The sequence below is a fragment of the Gossypium hirsutum genome, chromosome A09 (genome assembly GCF_007990345.1).
Source record: "Gossypium hirsutum isolate 1008001.06 chromosome A09, Gossypium_hirsutum_v2.1, whole genome shotgun sequence".
Taxonomy (NCBI): domain Eukaryota; kingdom Viridiplantae; phylum Streptophyta; class Magnoliopsida; order Malvales; family Malvaceae; genus Gossypium; species Gossypium hirsutum.
The window spans coordinates 25,024,274-25,046,445 of NC_053432.1; the positions used below are offsets into that span (position 1 = coordinate 25,024,274).

The 22,172-nt window shown below is 31.1% G+C and overlaps 1 protein-coding gene across 4 annotated transcripts; it reads left to right on the forward strand.

The window, feature by feature from the left end:
- The first annotated feature begins 15,356 nt into the window (after positions 1 to 15,356).
- Positions 15,357 to 17,426, forward strand: LOC107888801 (uncharacterized). 4 transcript variants are annotated; one of them, XM_016813029.2, is made up of 3 exons: positions 15,357 to 15,892; positions 16,634 to 16,735; positions 17,091 to 17,426. In XM_016813029.2, the coding sequence occupies exons 1-3, from the start codon at positions 15,675 to 15,677 to the stop codon at positions 17,092 to 17,094; spliced, it is 324 nt and encodes a 107-aa protein (XP_016668518.1). In that variant the 5' UTR covers positions 15,357 to 15,674; the 3' UTR covers positions 17,095 to 17,426. The 4 variants fall into 4 exon arrangements, 3 of the variants coding, with proteins under 3 accessions (XP_016668518.1, XP_016668519.1, XP_016668517.1); XM_016813030.2 differs by having other exon boundaries at positions 15,361 to 15,906; XM_016813028.2 differs by having other exon boundaries at positions 15,361 to 15,892; positions 16,631 to 16,735.
- The last annotated feature ends 4,746 nt before the right edge of the window (positions 17,427 to 22,172 follow it).

Sequence of the window (22,172 nt, forward strand, 5' to 3'; positions counted from 1 at the left end):
AATTTGCTTGAAATTGTGAAATTTGAGAAAAAACTTGTTGAATACTTGTAGAAAAAGACAATGTAGGTTGTTTGTGTCAAGATTTTAACCAAAAAATGAAGTATTAAAGAATTTTGAAGTTAGGGTTGAAAGGTTTTTCGAAACGAGAGCAAAAAATGTTAGGGGTTTTTTAAACTATTTCTAAACATGATGGAAGAGTCTTTAAAATCTGACGAGTATCAATACTTTTTAAATGAGTATTGATATTTTTCAAAAAGTATCGATAAAATAGTATCAGTATCGATACGAAATGTTGAAATTATTTTGCAAATTGTAGAAAATTTTCTCAACTTGGCTTTTAAGTTGAAACTTGTTCTAAACTAACTTAGAATGACTTTTAGACAAATCCTAATGATTTCATATGCTTAAAAATATCAATTTTTAGTATGATGCATATGAAACATTGATCATCATAAGGCATGCAAAAATTGAATATTAACATTTAACAAAGTCTAATTTAACACATTTAAAGGCAATCAACAAAAATTTAGACCAAATAAGTCAAAAATAGACTAATCATGTAAAATCAACTCCCCTTAACTAATTCCATATGAGAGTCATTTAAATAATTTGTTCATGTTTTTTTAAACAATTTCAACTCATAAAATATTTTCAAAAACATCAAAGTGCAAAGATGTAAATAATCACAAATTCAAGGTGGTAATATCTAACTCACTCGTAAGTGTCCATAATCTTTCTTTATGTAAAGATTTTTTTAAAAAATGTCAGCTAATTGGTTCAAGCTGTCAACAAATTCTAGGACTACATATCCTTTTTGGACATGATCTGTAACACCCCTTACCCGTATTCGGCACCGAAACAGGATACGAGGCATTACCAGACTTAAACACAAGCAAACATACATTTTCAAGCCATAAATTTTTGTCCAAATTAAAATCATTTGCAACTACTATTAAAGTCCCTAATACGAGCCTATGAGGCCCAAAACATGCTTTGGATGTGGTCCGGGACTAAACCAAGAACTTTTAGAAATTTTACTAAACCTAGAAAATTTTTCACTAAATAGGGGTCACACGCCCATGTGGGCAGGCCGTGTGGTCACACACGCCCGTGTCCCAAACCTGTGTAACTCTCTGTTTGTCACCCAAGAACAAATTGAATACATACGACCAAGTCACACACCCGTGTGCTAGGTCATGTGATCGATTTAAAATTCATGATTTTTCATTAAATAAGTGCAGACTTCACATGCCTGGGAGACACACCCGTGTCCAAGGCCGTGACCCTCACACAGCTGTGTCTCTGCCCGTGTACTGAAGATTAGACATTTTGTTTTGCAAAAATTAGGGTGTAAGGGACACACGGCCTAAACACATGCCTGTGGGGCAAATCGTGTGTCACACACGGCCTATACACAAGCCCGTGTGTCTACCCATGTGGACAAAATAAGGCTATTTACCAAGCCTTTTTGCCACCCTTTAATGCACACACCTACACAACATAACATAGCACCAATCCAAGCATATACACACAACCAAATCAGCCACAACCAAGACATCAACACATCATTCACATGCTACCATCCATCATACACAAACATCACATGCTCATCAACTCAAATCATGTAAATTCCCACATCCATGAAATGCATCATCATATTAATTACTTATACTAATAATAGCCAATTTCAAATGTCCTTATACAAAATGAACTTTCAACCAATATAAGCCAACACATTTGGCCAAATCAATTATGACACATAAGAAAATGACAAAGTCCCCTATACATGCCGTAACTCAAAATGTTGAAATCATTGATACCAAAATAATTGTTGATAGTGTGAGTGGATATCCGACGATCTCCGAATCCCGAGCTAGCTTGGTGACATTATAAGATAAGGGAAAGGAAGGGGAGTAAGCTATAAAGCTTAGTAAGTTCCTATGCAAATAATAAGCATCATAACCATACATTTAACATACAATTAACATAATGTAAGTTAACATAAATGCTATTAAAATCTCATAATCATAGATTTGCTCAATCACAACCTTACCGAGAGTTCATCACATACCGAGTTCATTACTTATGAGTTTTTCGTACATACCTGTACCAACTCGAATCATAACCATATCCTTTCACAACTTTGACATTCTCGTTGAACACTCATAATATTAACGGATACTTGGAAATCTTGCACATAAGTGTCATTTATGTAGCCAAAGCTACCTCATGTCTCATAATACATATAGGCTCGTTTTCGAGCTATTCATGGGCCGACTCACACAAGCTATCAGTCAAGACGTAGCTACACAGTGTTACTCACACAAGTTTTTAGGTATCCGCAACATATGCTGGACTACTCAGCCACTGGTAGGATGTACGAGACCAGCACCTGGATCTCATAAACACATGGGTTCATAGTGACATGTCACTCGTATTATATTCTATTCCTAAGGCTCAACTGAGAATTCTCGCTTTTCGAAACTTTGTCGAATACGTCAAAAGAGTCAATCACAATCCATACAATATTAAAGCATTTAATACATAAATATAACAATGCATTATTTACATACGAACTTACCTTGGTTTTCCCCTGATCTAGGTCTGAACCTCGTTTTTCTTGATCTATAATGGCTAATTTAACTCTTTTAATATTCACATTGTTCAATTAAGTCCAAAAATAAAATTATGGCAAAAATTACATTTTTGCCCCTAATGTTTCACATTTTTACAATTTAGTCCCTAGGCTCGTAAAATGAAAGTTATTCAATTTCTTCAAAAGCCAAGCCTAGCCAAAACATTTTCATACTCATACCGGCCTACATTTTTCATTTAATCACACTTTTACTACTCATTTTTTGTAACTTTTACAAATAGGCCCTTTTTTACATTTTTACCAAAAATCACTTAGCAAAAGTTGTTTTTCTAACAACAAACATGCATCTTCTACCATTAGCCATCAAAATACACACATGTCTAACATGATTCAAACCCTAAACCTTAATCATTCCTCAAATTAGTTCTAGAAATCGGTAGATCGAGTTGCAACGATTTCAAAAATGTAAAAAACATTAAAAATGGATAAGAACGGACTTACAATCAAGCTTGAAAGTGGCCAAACCCTAGCTATTGCTTCCCTTTCTAAAATTCGGCCATGGTGAGGAAGATGGACAAATATTTTGGCTTGATTTTTGCTTTTTAATTCATTTAATTACCAAATAACCAAAATGCCCTTCTTTTAAAACACTAAAATTGCTCTTACTCCATGTCCATTTTGTCCTCCAACTTAAGTAATGGTCTAATTACCATATAAGGACCTCTAGTTTAAAATCTCATAGCAAATAAACACTTTTAGCATATAGAACTCAAGTTTTGCACTTTTTGCAATTTAATACTTTTTGCTAAATTGAGTGCTCAAACGTCAAAATTTCGAACAAAATTTTCACAAAATCATTCCATAAAACTATAGACAATAAAAATATAGGAAAAATTAAATTTTTTTGCGTCAGATTTGTGGTCCCTAAACCACTGTTCCGACTAGACCCAAAATCGGGCTGTTATATTATCTCTAATGAAATGATGTCTAATATCAATAAGCTTAGTTCTAGAATGTTGGATGAGATTTTTAGTGAGACAAATATCACTAGTATTGTCACACTTGATAGAAATGGTATTTACATCAATTCCATAGTCCATAAAGTTGTTTCATCCATAAAACTTAAGCACAACATGTAACACACCAAACTCGGTCCTTGAAAAAGATTCAAGTAAGACATGTCACTACTTACTAATTAGTTTAAATCTAAAACCAATTCAGGTGTAAAATTTGCATAACTTTAGTATTTAAATAAAACCTTTAACCGATAAAAGATAACAGTATATAATCCATGTGGCATATAAGTTTGAGTATGATATTTTCATCAAGAAAAGTATAATTCTTTGAAAATAAACTATAAAACTTTTAAGAAACTTCATTAAAAACATAATTTAATAGATAATTTTTCTTTATACAAGTTCCTCTCAAAATACACAAAGATGTCACCTCCACATATCATGCATAGTACAAACAAAACAAATACCTCACAATAGCAATAGCACTCTAGCCTAGTCCTTCAAAGAGATCTTCCTTCAAACAGTAAGCCAAAGAAGGAAAAAGTAACTGTGTAAGTTCATAAGAACTTTTTGAATTTTAATGAAAACTTGAATAAAAATACTAACTGCATAATGGGCCTTTCAAAAAGGATTTCACGAACAATAACACAGAGTACGCTTAATGGCGTTCACAATTCACAGACAAACTCAGTATGTCGATGGCGTGTCATATGGGTGAATTCTATACGCCAACTCAACATAACTCAAACAATCCATTTTCATGTTAGCCATATACTCGGTTTACAGAATTAGATACATAACGTATAGTTTCGTTTCGTTTCATTCATATAAATTCTCCCCCTTAACTCATCATTTCAGTATCATACGATATAGCATGTTTTATCATGATTTTCCAATCCAGTTTTCGATATATCTGTCCTACCAGAGGCTACACAAATATATCTCTACACAAATATATCTCTATATCTTCATCTCCTAATACTAGATCATTTTATATCTTTCTTATCAGAAGCAGATGATAGTTACATAACATGATAATGGCTTTCACTTCATAACACAAACACACTTAACTCGACCCAAAAAATCTGGACAATTACAATTCACACACACAAACACTTTTCATACCTTACAGAGATAATAGTACTTACCTTAGTCAACTATTAAATAAAGAAAACCACACACACAGAAGTAAGAAAGAAGTCACCAGAAATAATAGCAAAGTCTATAAAGCAGGTCTTTTTCCCTTTATCACTCGGACCTTCAATAGCTTCTTGAGCTAAAAAACTAAGGATAATTAAACATACCAGACCATAAATATATCAAATTTAAACATGCATGCAAGAAACATCAACTCTTAATCTAGAACTAGGAAGTTCTTTTCCTCACATACCATTCTAATATTTATGCACGTAGAACCATAATCATGTAAAATCTTTGAGAATATTCTAGGGTTCATAAACAATTATTAATGAGCTAAAATAAACGTTTAAGTTAGCTTAATACACTAAACCTAAATGCAGAGGTTTTCTGGACTTAAGATTTCAGAGAATTCAAAGAAAATCAAGGAAAAGAAGAAAACAAAGATAACATAATGATTTTAAGAGAAGACACTGTTATTCCTATATACTTAAGCTTGGAGACAAGGTTTAGTAAAAAATCAGATAATTCCACTATCACTCTTGATTCCCGTGATTAAATACACTTATCATAATTTAATTCTTTTCCTCTACACTAGCTTAGTTCCATTATAACTAAACCTCAACTTAACTAACTGAATTACCTTACTAAAATATTAAAATAATAATTAAATCTATTCAACTACGAACCTAATCAGTTCGCTAGAGCATCTAGGATGGCGTATTCTTTACAGAAGCACCCGCCAAACCATACATTTCGCAAAAACTAAAAGTTTGCCAAGTGGCGCATATATAGAATCCTATACTTAGTCAATCAAACACTTTACTTTATTCATCTCTATGCTTATTTCACCAAAACATACCAAACAGTAACCATATATAGAGACTTCGTCGGGCAGGTTGTTACACAAAATGTAACACTTGTTAGTCTATTAAGAACACATGGCATATAATGCCCAGCCAAACAGATCGCCCAGCAGACTATGGTATTACCTACGGATTCAAACCTTAAAAATTATTTTGAAAATAATTATGAAGATTTAACATTTTAGTTAAAAGTCACTATTTTTCTTTCATTTCGTAATGTATCCTTGAAGAAAGTAATAGTAATTGTAAAGAAAAATCTATTATCTAATCACTGCCCAGTTTTGGCGTACATATATAAGTGATAAGTTCATAATCTACAACTTAAGGAACTTAGGCGTACACTTTCATGGGAAAGGGCAGTTCTTTCCAAAATAGATACAGTGTAAATGACGAGGATAATTACATAAGTTGAATACAGAATAGATCTTTACGTCATCCACCCAAAATACCCATCCGTGATACAAAAATAAACAAGTGGCTCACTCATAAGCACAGCTCTAGTGTAGTCCCCTTCAACTAAATCTTCTTCTACTATCTAACGCTTGAGAAGGGAAAGTAACAGAGGAAGCTCATTTGAACTTAGTGAGATTCAAAATAGACAAAAATAATTTACCAGAATACTGATAGTTAGCAAGCATCAATACTCGCAAGAAAGAAACACAAACATTTTTGTGAGACTCTGCCCTTCAGACGTAATACACCAATTTAAACATAACTCATACAGTTCATTGGCGGTCATTATCTGCCAACTTAAACTTGCCTTCCACAATCATGCATTTTCACAAATAACCTATCCTTGTGCCAACCTCGGACCCATATTTAAGGAATCAGAATCATATAATAGTCTCATTCATATTCATATTCCACCCATAACTCCTCATATCACCATTGTTTAGTTAAACATGTGTTTTCGTGATTTGCAAGTCTGATTTATAATATAATTGCCCTACTGGAGGCACCACAAAAAAAAAATCTCCTCGCCACACTTTCACATATCACAAATTATCTAGTACCTGGCTAGTGCAACAAGGAGGATGTTTTTACATTGATAATGGTCGTACTCACACATACAAAACTAGTTTATTACACACACGTCTAAACACAACACACTGACTCATTTACAATAGAGATAACTTATTGTACACAACCCACATATCATGGAAGTATCATAACTAAAAGGAAGTAAGAAAGAACTCACCAATAAGCTTTAGAATAAAATCTACTCTATTGGTCCTTTGCCTTGATTGCTAAGACCTTTACTAGCTTCTTGAGTAGTATGTGGGTACGTAGCATGACCATTTTGACTAGCTACTAGAACCTTTTTCATCTTATCTAATGAAGATACTTTAAAATTTTCTGGAGACTCAAAAAATAACTTTGAGAAAAACAAAGGTGAAACATGTTGGCTATCAACATCTTTATATAGCACAAATAGCGAGGACAAAACTTAATGTAAGGGTCAAAAAACCCCACATAGCCCTTAAAACCTGAGAATAAACTTGTCTAATATTTTGAAACTTAATCATCTACCAAACATAACTACTACCACTAATTAGCTTAGTGAGTAGTAAAACATTGCTTTCACATTAAAACAAGTTAACTAAACAAATCATCCGACTACTTATACACATTAAGCTATCCTCTATAGTACTCTAGTTCAATCCCAACTAAGTTTCAACTAAACTCTAACAACACTCACTAAGCCATCATTTTCACGCTAAACCACGGGACAACTAGTTTATCGATCTGCAAGTGAACAAGTCAGCCCAAAGTATTTGGGGTTTGCGGATTGTCTCCCAAAAGAGTCCACCAAATGGCAAATTCTAAATAAGCATTTCGCAATTTGAAATACTATTTAATTCAATCAATAAGCCACCCAAACACTTAACAGATAAGTCACCAAATGGAAAATTTCATCGTTGAAATTCTTACCTATGAATAGTGGACGATATTGCTTACTTAAAGCCATTTATCATTAGGTTTATATGATTTCATCACATAACCTTTTCAAACACATCAAACATAATAAGGCCTTATACAATTTCATCAAAATATGTTTTATACTAGCCATTCCAATGGCTTTTTACAACTAAAACATTATCATGCCAACATTTGCCAAATTAACCTATACATGCCAATATAACCAGAATTAATTTTGTCGTTTGCATCGAATAGGTCGATGGATAGTGAGAAATATCTCTGCCAAGCTTCCAACCCAACGAGCTTCTAAATTCCTTTAAAATAGGGAAATTAAAAACAGAGTAAACTTTTAAGCTTAGTAAGTTCGTATAACCAGAAATTGAACTTACCAGTATTTTATAAACATAAGGTAAACATATATTTCATTGCCAAGTCGTGTTGGCAAGTACCTAAACACATATCCTCATCAACATGTTAATCACTGTAATCCATATAACATTTCATAATCTCAAATTTACATAATAATTAGGCAAATTTTATACACATGTACCATCCATCTCACATTTCAACATGTTTTGTAATATCAGTTTCATGTATTTCAGGCATATACCGGATTATAGATGAACAAAGACATTAAGCATGTTCACATTTCTATATCAAGCAGACCATGCTTTAATATATCAAGTGATATCATTTATATGTTCAAATACTTCTCTCATCATGTGTTCATGTAGCATGTACAAAGCATGTTAGTCATATATATTTCATATGAACATCAATGAACTTGTATGAGCTTAATAATAATAATATTCTTTCCATATGATCATACTTTCCGCATCAAGTATTCAAATATCAGGTATAATTCATGTCCATGTAATTCAGGTACATACCCATAATATTTTGTCACAATTCAGATTGTTTCATATCAAAATTTTACCCATTGAACTATTTAAAATATCAATGAAAACACGAAAAGTATAATTGTACTTGAGATGTAATCTATAATCATAGATAAACATATTCATCAAACAATTTCCATGTTCATATATCATCATCTCATACTTCCATATATCATGTATCATTATTTTCATGTATTTCAGGCAAATACGTGTATTAATTCATTTCATGTTCATATTTTCTCATGTTAGGATTTTGCCTATTAAATTTATTTGAAATATTGATAGATATACAGGTAATACACTCAAAATGTACAAATCAGAAATCCGTCAATTTATGTTCAAGAGTACCCATAAGGGCACATAATCAAGAAGCACACTCTCGAGCTATATATCAAGATGATCATATGAGCCATGTAATAGAAATCTTATCCGAGCTATACCAGGAAACTTATAAGAGTCTATAATAGGAAATTCACAAAGAACTTTTAAGCAGGAAGCTTACGAAGAGCCTATAAGGAATGCTCACAAAGAGCCATATAACAGGAGCTCTGGATAGCTTAACAGGAAGTTCAAGCGAGCCATGTCAGGAAGCCCATAAGAGCCTATATCAAGATGCTCACAAAGAGCTGTGTTTGTGTTCGCAATAAATGTTGGATCACAATTGATCGAATCATGTAACAAGATGCTCACAAAGAGCTGCGGTAGTGCGCAACACATGCAGGATCACTACCGATCAAGATGCTAGCAAGAACTATATAACAAGATGCTCAAAAAGGTTTATAACAGGATTGCTTGTCCGAGCTATATTCTGTCTGCAACATATGCAGGACCACATTCAATATGGGAAATCATGTATCCATTGAATTTCATTATTCAAATGGAGCTTAACATTTTTCAGACATTATTGATCATGTGATTATTTCATACATTTTTAACATTTATAGAAGGCAAACGTGGGAGTATGAGTTGAAGCTAGATGGGGTTAAGCCCCTAGAAGAAGCGTTGTTTGGGAAGTATTATTACAACTATACTTATTGACAATGTCGACCAATGGTTAGTTTAAAACATGAAAAAGAGTCAGCGGTGCCATGTCAAGTTTGAAAAAATCTTCTAATTCACTCATAGAGTTTTATCTTTGTGCATTTCTTCTTATTTATCTGTCAAATTAAGGGTTATCCTTGAGTACTATTGTATAGAATCTCATTATCATATGGCCTTACTCTTGTATTACTCTGAATGCAGAATCAAGGGAATGATTCATAGATCGTAAAGGGACCAAGCCAAACACCGCGAAGTTGCGCGAGCGACACCATAATTTTATCATGTGTATAGAGGGCCACCTTTAGAGGCCACACTTCAGGGATTAATTTTGATGTATTTGTATTAAAGTCTTAAATTCAAATTTTAAAATAACTATAAGGTTTAATAAGGTAGAAGATTTGTAAGAATTTAATGCTTATATGATATAAGTTACAGTAGAAGTTAAATTTTGTAATCTAATGGTGTCCAACAATTGAGTATGATCGAACAATAGTGATTTATGTGTAATTTGATATCATCTTAGTGCGTAGATTAGTTAGGTTAGAAATTTTGTCAAGTTATTCGAGTTGATTGTGGCATTTGATACTTAGACCTTGTGATCGGGTTGAGTATAAGGTGTTACATATCCATTATAGATAAGCTTATGATATCTAAATATGGCAACACTCTTATTAAAAGTCACGGTCAAGCTGCCTTTAAATAAACATGCAAAAAAAAATTAAGTTTCTTTCAAAACTTGGTACATAGAAAACATCTTTCAAAATAATCTTCCTAAAACTATCAAAATAAATATGTACATCTCCCACAACTTCAGTTGCTACACTTATCTAATTTCTGGTTCACAATAATAGACTCTTATCTCTAACATCTTTTGTTTCCTTGAACCTTTGTAAAGAAATGCACACATGATTAATGGCTCCAGAACCAATAACCTAGTGGTCTATTGAATCTTCCATTAAGCAAGCTTCTTTCATAAAAAGTTTGCCTTGAAGTTTGCCTTAGTGGCTAGGTAATCTTTCCTCCCTTTGCAATTTGCCTTGAAGTTTCCTTTCTTGTTGCATAAGAAACATTTAGACATGGATAAGTATTTTGGCTTCTTAGTTCTCTTACTTTCCACTTGAAGTGGCCTAGAGAGCTTAGCCTTGTTTCTTTTAGCGTGTTTTCTCTTCCCTTTAGAAGAAGAGGCAACAACTAAGTTTACTTCTAATTTTCAAACCGGTTGAGTTGGGTTGTAACTCATTCATGAGTTTTGTAAGCATCACATTATTGTTGCCAAGGTTATTTGTGGCTTTCTTGTTCGAAAATAATTTTCTTGCACAACGGGAAAATAAAATTTTCAAAATTGAGCCAGTTTGTGATATTTATAGTAATAAACTTTTCCCAAAATCACACCTGTGGTTTGAGATAGATAAATTATTGTTGTTCTAGGCTTTCAATTGAATGGGCTTTCCACTATTCTTGTACTAGGAACTATTTCGAGTGTGGGCTCAAACATTTCAAATCAAACATAAAACCATAAATTATTTACTTTACTTTTAGTAGGAAAGTAAAACTTTCTCTCAAATAGAAATCGACAGAATTGTTATTCTCGAAAAATAAAATTTATACTTAGAAATAAATTTTCACTATTTTGGGGTAGAATAACAATATCTCAAAGTTGTGTACAACTTATTGTATTTTATCTCTACTAGTGTTATCTATTTATAGGGAGAGGAAGTGAAACCCAAGTTGAATTAGGAGAATGCATTTAATGCCTATTTAATAGAAAATCAATCCTCTAGTTGAATTAGAAGATAGAGGGGATAATAGGGTGTGCTTTCCCTCATATGTATTATGATGGTGATTCGGCCTCTCCTGTATTGGGTCTAATTATACGTGCTTCTTGGACTTTTAATCCAACACTTTATAATTTAATCCAACACAGTACATGTTTTCCTATTCCTCAAAATAAAAATTATTTATTAAATTAATTTTAATTAATTAATTTTCCAATTAAATAATTATCTCAACCCAATTCTAATATCGTTAAAATCATAAAAACTTTACCATAAAATAACCTATGAGAAAATATATTTAATTTTTACTTTCAACTGATTTCATAATGACTGATTAATTTAATTTAATTTAATTTTCGAACTTCAATTAATTAGATAATAATTCAAAAAACTTAAATTAATTCTTAGATCATTTCCATTCTTAAAGAGAAACCACATTCATTTACGAATGTTAACTCTATCATTTCTATCCATTTATTTTCATTTGATTCAACATGTGATTCATTTCTAATTTCAATAAGCTAGTGGAGGGACTGATTGGACATATGTGATTAGGGCTCAAATTATTTATAATTAAGTTTCAGCTTTTCGCCTATTAATTGTAAACTCATTTAGTCATGAATTAATTCCACTATAGTATCGTGATTGAGCTCACCGTAATGACATACCATTACGAAAACAACTTGATCAATGCTTGTCCAATGACCTTATCATAAGTATCTTACCCTTATGGGATATCTTTAATCTCTTTAAGATAAATTCATTCTCCCAATATGATCTTATTTTATCTCATGGTAATCATTACATCTTTCTTCATGAAAAGTCAACTACTATCAAATAGCAATTAAGTCATTCATCACAAAGAAAAATGACCCATGACCATGTTTACTTTTCATCTATCATGTAATTCCAATGAGAGGATATCATTTGCTCATGTCTTGGGCTATGAATTTCATTATTGTAAATGATGTTAAATGCTACAAAAGTCGTATATCCAATGCACCGGCTTTTGGTTCTTTATCTATTTGAACTTAGGTTTTTACTTACATCAAAGTATACGAGTCACGTATACATAGTCCATCATCCACTTAGGATTAATGTATGCCACACTATAACCGTAACAAGTTTATAAATCCATAAATAAATTTTGGATTTATTCTACTTGAGTCATTTCTGATGTACTATTAGTCCAGTTAGACACATCTATGTCTCTATCTTTTAGGAGTCATTTGCTACGATGTGCAAGACAAAGCATCACTTCAATTGGACTTGATAGACGACATATTAGTCTTTTAAATGGTTTACTCATTTTCGATTAGACTAAGGACTTTTTTAGGTTTGTCTACAAATATAAGTGGTATTTCCACATTACGATCTGACCACTTAATACCACTTAATATTAGTTAAAGATTAGACTATCAGTGAGCTAATATTTGTTTTCATTTTGCTTTCCATGGAAAAACCATTAAGGAAAATATAAAAAGGATATTAATATAATTCATGAATAATTTTATTAAATCAATCGATTCCAAAAAAAAAAACAAGTGCACATAAATGAAAATACTACACTTATGGCACTAGATCCAACACATTCCTCGCCTAAGTTTGGGGTGGTCACGCCACCCAGGTTGTAGGTGATGGAATATGGGTTGCATATCCTATTTCTCATGTAGTTAAGCTCGACTTAGCTACTTTCTTGGTGGTTACCCCAGCTAGCACCTTCATTCTCATTACCTACATGAGTTCCCATGAGATGAGGTTAAGTAGGAAAATGAGGTCAATTAGGGCTAAGTTTGAGGTTATTAAGCCTTTTGAGGATTTTTTTTGAAATTTATCCTCATCACTGACTGTATTCACAATCAGTGGTTTAGCTCGATATGTGAACCACTCTGTCGGCCCCCATATACGATTTCATTGCCATGTCCTCGATGAGTTGGCATCCTTATAACCTCCCTAACTTGACCCAGACATTATGGTCGAGTTCTGAATGCTACATTGACCACTAAAATGGCCTAGTAAGATAATTAGATTTTTAAAACGATTTTTTAAGGTCGTTTGCTTATCTTTGAAGAAAAACATAGCGTGTTTATCATAGTTTTACAAAAACATCCAATTATTAATGTTGATTTGAGTTGTGGTCTAATTTATAAAAGATTTTATATTTTGAAAGCTTATTTGATTATTTGATTGAGTTCACTTTTTAGAAAATCCAATTCCAATGTCACAGAGAGGGAAAAGTGAGATTGTTGGACTTTACTTAAATGCATATTCCATGCTAATTAATCCAATCATTTTTTAACCAGTTTTAACGTTTATCAATGTAATGCAAAATTCCTAAAATACCAAGTTTGAACCAATTAAAAATAGTACAGTCCCAAATAAAAACATATAAAAATAAAGTTGGTGAAAATATGTTTTAATAGAAAGTCTGAGACAATCCTTTGAGTGTCGTGTCTGAATCATAACCTCGCAGGTTATTTGTAAGATGGAAAATGAAAGGGTGATCTTAAAAAGCTCAGTGTGAGTAGTAAACATAAATAATCAGTGTAGTATAGTAGACAATGAATGATTGAATTGTTGAGATTGATAATGAAAATGTAAGTTATTAATTAGGTATGATTTGAACATGTTTTTCTAGTATGTTTAGGTATGAATTGACTTGCTTTTGGTGATGTTTTGGAATAATTGATAATGAGTTGGAATAAAGTAGGTACTAAAAGCAAATTCTGAAATTTTTCTATGAGGTATCGATACCTTGGGAAGGGTATCGATACCTGATGATTTTTCTTTAATTTTCAAAACATTGAACCTTAAAATGGTATCAATACTAGAGTAAAGTATCGATACTTTGAAAAAGGTATCGATTCTTAAAAGTAAGGTATCAATACTATTGATTTTTATTCAATTTTTCCAAACATCGAAACTCAAATTGGTATCGATACCTGGCTATGGTATCGATACCTGGCTATGGTATCGATACCTGATTGAAATTTTGAAAATTTTGCAATTTGGTCATCTTTCAATCTCGGGTTAGCTTTAAAGCGTACGTAGCCTCGTATAAATTTTGAGAAAAGTTGTATACCATATTTTTTGTACTGAAATACTTATGTTTGCATGAATTGTATTACTAATTAAATATTTTGTATTTATAGTTATTTTGACAACGAATGTGACAACTTATGACTAAAACCCGACGATCGAGTCAAATATGAGATGTTACATATTTAAACAATGAGCTCAAGTAATGATAATTGAAATTTCATATAGAATAAATTATTGTTAGTATAAATTCTTTTAAAGCAATTCTTGGTACTTATTCTGTCATGATATTCTTTTTTTCCATTTCAAAAATAAAACATATTTATTATATTATACTATTGAACTTTTTTGGGGACCTATTGAACATGATTAATAATTATGTTTCGACTATTTTTATATTTATTTAAAATTTAAAATTTTGAATATTAAAAATTTATAAGTATGTTATAAATGCACTTATTAAAAATATATTCACATGAATATATAACATTTATCTTAATTAAAAAAACTGAGTATAGACTATATATTTTTAAAATATAACTCTCAATATTTGATCGATTCCTATAAATATTCGTTATTTATCCTAAATTTATTCATTATTTTAATAGGTTAAATAAAAAATAAGGGATAAAGAAATATTTATATTTAAATTTAATAAATTTTTACAATTTAATCTCTGAAATTTTTTTACTTATATTAGTAGTCTTTGCACTAGATAAATTTTTTATTTTTATTTTTGACCCATGTAATGATATGATATTTTGATATTGTGCCACCATGTGTTTACTTAAAAAATTATAATTTTTAACTAAAATTTAAATGATAACATGATGTAATCTCAAAGTGTCATGTTATCATATGAATTAAAATTGAAAATTGAAATATTTAAGGACTAAGTTAAAAAAAATTGTAATATTAGAGAAAATATATATATATATTTTAGTTACTTAAACAGCTTTTAGAATTTTGGGAGAAAAAAAGCTTTTAATATCCTTCTTTATTTTTCTTTTAAATTATCGTTAGGAAGTTAAAAAGAAGTTTAAACAGGTGTCAAATAAAAGCAGCAAGTACAAAATATTGGTAACCTCAAGTCTCAACATAGCTATTGTAATCAGAGAGAGAGAGAGAGGTCTTATTTATTTGAAGCTCAGGTGCTGCTGGTCAAAAAGAAAACCCAACCCTACGGCCGCACTCTATAAAACCCTGAAACCCCTCTTCCGCTTTACAAATATAGCTTTACGAAAATTTTACATCCCAGTCTGCAAATACAAGAAATTAGAAACACCCTAATCCCGCCAACTTTTTTTTTTTTTTGGTTTCTCCGGAATCCAAGAGGGAAAAAAGGAAAAGGGTGTGTGTATTTTGGGTTTTAAATTCAATTGGTTATGGAGGCGGTGGGCATGGAGTCGCACGTGCCAAGCAACCCAAAGGGTGAGTCATGGACGGAGGAGAAGCATGTGCACTTCCTTAACTCCATGGAAGCTTGGTTCGTCCGTACAATGCTTGAGAACAACGATCGCTACACTCTCCGTCTCGATCGTCACCTCCCCGACACCTGCGAGTCGACTCTCGATTCCAAACACAATGTTCATAAAAGAAACAAGTACGTCACTTCAGGTATTTCCTTTGGGATTTCAGGTTTTTCTCTACTTGTTTAAACCATTAAGCCTTGTTTGTCTGAAACCTGGAAGATTTTATTTTATTTTTTTTGGGGGGGGGGGCATACAGGGAAAGGGTGACGCGTAGAAAGGTGTGAAATATTGACTGGTAAATTTGTTTTATTTTAGTCGTTTAAAATGCGTTTTTTATTTGGAAAAAGAACGATTACTAAAAAAAATAGTAATTTAATCCATTCAATTTTAAAAATAAATAATTTAATTATGATGTTAATATCTATAATTGTACATTATTTTAATTGTTATAATAATAAGTTTAATTGTAAAAGTTTATATATTTTATCGATTTAATTTTAATAGCAAATGTATCTTGTAATATTTGTATAAATGTTAAAGTTAAATTTATTTTTAGAATTAAGTTTAAGATGATAAAATTAAAAATATTAAATGTTAAATTTTTTATTACACAAATAAAAATTATATAAAATTATTTTAAGCATTACTCTCCTTATTAATTATGCTTACTAGTTCATTTTCTCAAAATTGAAAAACTATATTTAAAATTATTTTAAAAGGGATTAATTTGCTGTACTATATAAAGTTTCTACAAAAAAAAAAGCGTTTTTGACCAGCTTTTGCTTTTAGAAAATATAAAATGCCTGTAGATATTTGTAGCAGACTTCTTAGCTTTACTTTTTTAATTATTCTTTGTGTTGTCCCAACAGTAGATTTTATCGGCACAAAACGAAGCAAAACGAAGCAAAACGAAGGGCAGGCCTGATAAAAGATCAAGGAGACCATCTCAACCGCATCATTCTTTCCAAGATCAGGTTGGTCACCACCATATTAAACTAACTGGACTTCTTTGGTGAATAACTAGACAAACCAACATTCTAAATGTATAAAAATAAAACTAATTTATGGGGACTAGTTTAGTCCATCATTATTAAACCTAGGTGCTATATGGACCCAGTTAGCTTGCGAGTTCCAATCTTTACAACTTAACTGTCTTTTTTAACTGTTTCTTGACATTGATAAATATTTAGTGTTCCCAAATAAATAAAAACTTCCATTCTCTTTTATTGCCTCTAAATGGATTGCATGTGCGGGGTTTAATTACTTAGATATTTTCTTTTACTAGTAGCCAAAGTCCTCATACTCAAATATATATGGGTGTCTCTTCAGGTAGTTCCACAGCTCCAAAAACAGAAGACAAGATAAAGATGAGGAACACCCTCCCAATTTTCCACCTCCATCCATGCCATAACCACAGTTATTTATGTACGATTAAAACTGATAAAAGCAGAATATCATCAAAGTGATCTGTGACTGTGTATTATTTATGTACGATTAAAAATGGGTGAATTTGTGCCCTTGCTAAGTGGCTATATTTTTTTTTTCCCTTATTCAGCCGCACAACATTTACTTTCTGTTTCCAGGATTATGAAAATGCTCTGTGCTTCTTGCACCCTTCAGTTCATTCATTTCAGTTTAGCTGATTCATGGAAGATATTTTCACAACATTTTGATTCTTCAGCAAGATCTTTTTTCTTTATTCTTTTTCGCTCTACTATTCCCTTTTATAAGATTCTTTATATACAATGTTATTATAATATAATATCTTGAAAATGATGGCAGCATGGTTGATGATATAGGATATGGGGATGGGACAAAGAAAGCTAAGATTTTGATCTCTGCGTTATTCTATCGATGGTGTTGGTTGCTTAATCTTTTTCACGAACTAATATGGCACCTTGCTAGTTTACACATATTAGATTACTGAGTGAGAAAAATTGTACAACACTGATTTCTGAATAAAAAAAAAGAATTACATGAAAACTAGACATGAGATTTTGATTGAAATGATAATATTTAAAAAATTAAAATCAATTGAAATGATAATATTTAAAAAATTAAAATCTTTATTATCTCATATTTAAATTTTCCTATGATTTTTTTTCTATTTATTATGAAAAAGATCACACATTCAGAGTTTTCTAAAATAAATGTCTTTTAATTTTTTTCTAATCAAATTAATGTTTAATTGGCTCGTAACAATAATAGAATCGTGTTATTTTATGTTATATGATAGTATAAATAATAAAAGCCTACTATATCATAATTTTTTAAAAAAGATCTTCGATATTCGTTTATATTCATATTAAATTTCAACTATTTCAAAATTAAATTAAGAAGAGAAAAAACAAAAGACAAAATCTCGTTGAAGATTTTAATTATCAAGTTAACAAAAAAAGTTAAAAAAGTATAACTTGTTGGAAAGATAATTTTTCGAACAGTTTTACTATACATTCGAAAGGCATGTCAAAACTTTTAACTTAAAAAAAACTTTTCAATGCTATAAATTTTAGTAAACGTTTCTTTCTTTCTTGGAACGTACCGTAAAACTTTTGTAGTTATTCATGAAAGTGATTGGTTAGCATAGAAGTGATATTCAACGTCACTGATGATGATTTGGGAAAAATTATAAATCCTATGCGTATGCAGTAAAGGAAATTTGTTAGAGAGTTGCTCTTATTATGTAAACTCAAACCAACGACATCAAAATTATTGTTTTTTCACAACATTTTCAGTCTAAAAGTTGATCCAATACCTAGACCGATATTTTGATTTATTATTCTCATTTGCACCCTTTTGTATATTATTTATTTTTTCAAAAAAATAAAAGTGGTCTATTATTATCATTTCATATGAGTTTCTTTGTTTCTTTTTTTTCTCCCTTAAAATATTCTTTAGTGTGATATAGCTAGATTGGAAATATCATGTCATTGTACAGAATCATGCAGTTGCCGGTGTAGATTAGGTTTCAAACTGTCCATAAGCAAAAATTTTAGCTACCACTCAATTCATGCTTGCCCTTCATTATTGGCATCATTGCTATTCTCATTATGATTTTTATCCTTCACTTGCTGAAATGCACAAGTGTTCATGGATTAATCAAAATAAGTTAACAAAAAGAAAATGTTTGTCAACTGAATTGAATCGGATTTAAATTGAGTTAATGTTTTATGTTTATTTAAAGTTAGTATAACTTAAACTTAAAATTTCATCTAATCTATTTATATATGTGAATATTTAATCTAAACTCATTTAGATACAATATATTAAATTTTTTAAAATATTTATATTATTTTTAATTTAATATTTAATAATTTTATAAAATGTTCATTTAAGTAACTAAATATTTTTTAATGTTTAATTATAATATTACATATTACTATAGATTTGATTTTTATTTATTATAAATTACATAATATATAAAAATAATATAATATATTATATTATAAGCTTAGAAAAGGGAATATGTCAAGCTAGGTTCGAGCCTTGAATGTTCGAGTCGAAGCTCGGCCTATATTTTAAACATGCTAATATTTTAGCCTAAATCGTCTAAAATTTTGAGTGGACCTTTAAGTTTGAAAAAATAACTTGAGTCGTGAACCTCAGTCTTGGATTATCAATCCATTTGTGGAATGACCTTGGCTATTATTTGATGAAAACTCAATTTTCTTTAGAATTATTGCATTTGAGCTTTTGGAATGTGATAACTTAGTCTATTAAATTATTTTTAGAGTTTTGAGCCAAATCGAGTAAAAAACAAGTTGAGGGGTAAACTAAAAAAATTTACTCTTAAGTGCATTTTTGTCATTTGATAGATATTCGTGTTAATATATTAATGTTTATAGGTGTATGTGGTGATGGAATGATTTTTGAAGCATTTTAAACAAATTTTTACATTAAAAATAAATATTAACCACACGTGTTTGACTTTTTACCATTAATATTGTATTTTCAAATGTTAAAATACGGGAAAGAACCCCCATTTCTCATACCATACCAGCCGACTATACTTAGAAAGGAGAAGAAGCACTTCATTTCTTTCCTTTGCCATTTTCACCTTTTCCTCTTTAAACTTTCATCATTTTTCTTCATTTTAATAAAATCACTTAATAGAAACCATATTTAAGTCGCTACTCATCATCGTCATTTTAATTACACACTCATTTAGGGTTTGCTAGTTAGTGTAAGAACATAATTCTAGTGAGAGAAAGTGTGGGCAAGGTAAGAACTCTTGTGTAACGTCCAAGATTTTTCGATTTTCCATATGGGACTATTTCAATAATTTTATCTGTATATTTGATGGGAAATTCATTTTTTTTATAGATTTAATTTTTTTAAGACAATTGAAAATTTTATTTGTATTGTAGCATCCCATACCCAACCCGATCATCGGGTTCGAGCTATAAGATGTCACATTTGTTTACGGAGCAACTACGATAAATTACATTCATTTTATACCATTAAACATTTCAATTATGTGTAATCTAAACATATAATACAATATACAATCATTTCGAGTCTTATATGAGCTTAAAAAAGCTCTATTGCTAACCCAAGTTTGAATTAGGACAAAATTATAATGTTCTCAAAATTTCGGGGTGACGTCACGACTTCTGAGGTTCCTCGTCGCAACACAACATATAGACTAGGCTCGTCGCAAGGGTCCAACGTCGCGACGTGACTATCTGTTTCTAAATGGCCCAAATAGGTACCCACTCAAAATGGCCTAACTAATCGACCAAGGTCATTTTCAACCTTTTAAATATAAAAAAACACATTTTCAATGCTTCATATATTACCTTAATTGTTTCAACCCAACCAATTCATCAAATTTCCTATTCAATTCAAAAACTAACCTTAACATACAATTCCATTTCAATCATTACCATTCAACATATAAGTTAGTTTCATGACACAAACCATTCAAAACCATTTGACATATGTACATGCTCAAGTAGACCAGAACATAACAACATTTTATGCATTTCAAACTTTGTGACATACTTATATACATAATCCGACCAAATGACCATTTCCAAGATACTAATTCTAACTTCAAATGTTCGTAAAATCACATATTATACTAAAAACTGACTTAACCTAGGTACATGCCATATACTAAATAAAACAGGATTATACAAAATTTACTAGGTCGAGGATCGCTATTTAGATGCTGGATCACGTCTTGAAACTTTGAGATTTACCTATACTTGCACACGGAGAAAACAAACCGTACGCTGAGTGATAAAGCTCAGTGGTACTTCCATGGTTCAAGTCAATTAAGAAATTACAACATCATACACATACATACATATAACATCCTATATGAAGATCTATTAATCAACCAAAACATTTATCATTCATGTATCAAAATCGAGATTATCTGCCATATCAATTAACCAATTTCATAAACCTTCATCATTTCAATTAACTATGGTCTTGGGTTAGTTTGGTGAGGGCGAGAGATAAACTAGACTAATTTGTCTAACTTGGTCAAGTGGAGACTGAGAGGTAAAATTGAGCAAAATTAAGAGTTAAGCGATTTAGATCCCTAATCCAAAGATTGATTAGCAGCACGAAAGTGAACCAACCTTTGTTTGTTATCCAATTTGTTAATTGTGTAATTTTAACTATTTTACAGTTTAGTCCTTTTTAACTTTCAATAGTTAATTAGCTTAATTAATCTTGATAATGAATTGTCGTACTATGAAATTTAGTGAGTTTAACTAGCCTCTTTAATTGCATGATTGTCGCTTAGAAATCACCTAGTCTCGAAACTTTCTTGGGTTCAATCCTTAGAATACTCTAAGTGTTTCATTGTACACTCATAAATATTACAACAGGCCTGTCATACTTGTAGTAAACCACGATATTTGTTTTTTTAGGGTTGATTCTTAGCCTCGATACACGTACACCAGGGCACGATCAAGTTCTTGGCGCAGTTGTCGGGGAGTTCATGTATGACGAAGTAAATTTTTTTGGTGATTAATGTATGTTTTTAGGGAGATAATTAGCCAAAACTAGGTTTATAGATATGGCATTTTTCCTTCCTCATATTGAAATGTTTATTGCCTTAATTGGATAAACTATTATGATTCATTTATTTGATTTTTTCTTTTATTCATTATAAAAGCTTGAGGTTTCTTGGGGCGAGGGCACCTCTAATTTGTTCAATGAATGACGTTTTTGCTTGACATGATGTGGTATAACTAGAGTTGGTTATTGCCTGGTATCACTACACCTTATATTAGTGTCTTGCATTTTGAGCTTAATCCATCTTTGATATCTTGTGTTATTTCCAATCTCCGTTTTAATGAAGATGAAAGGGAAGATCCAGTGAGTTTTCTCCATGAGTTCGAACACACATATGTAGTGTGACACTGTAACAACCCCTTTTTCAGTAGTGTCATA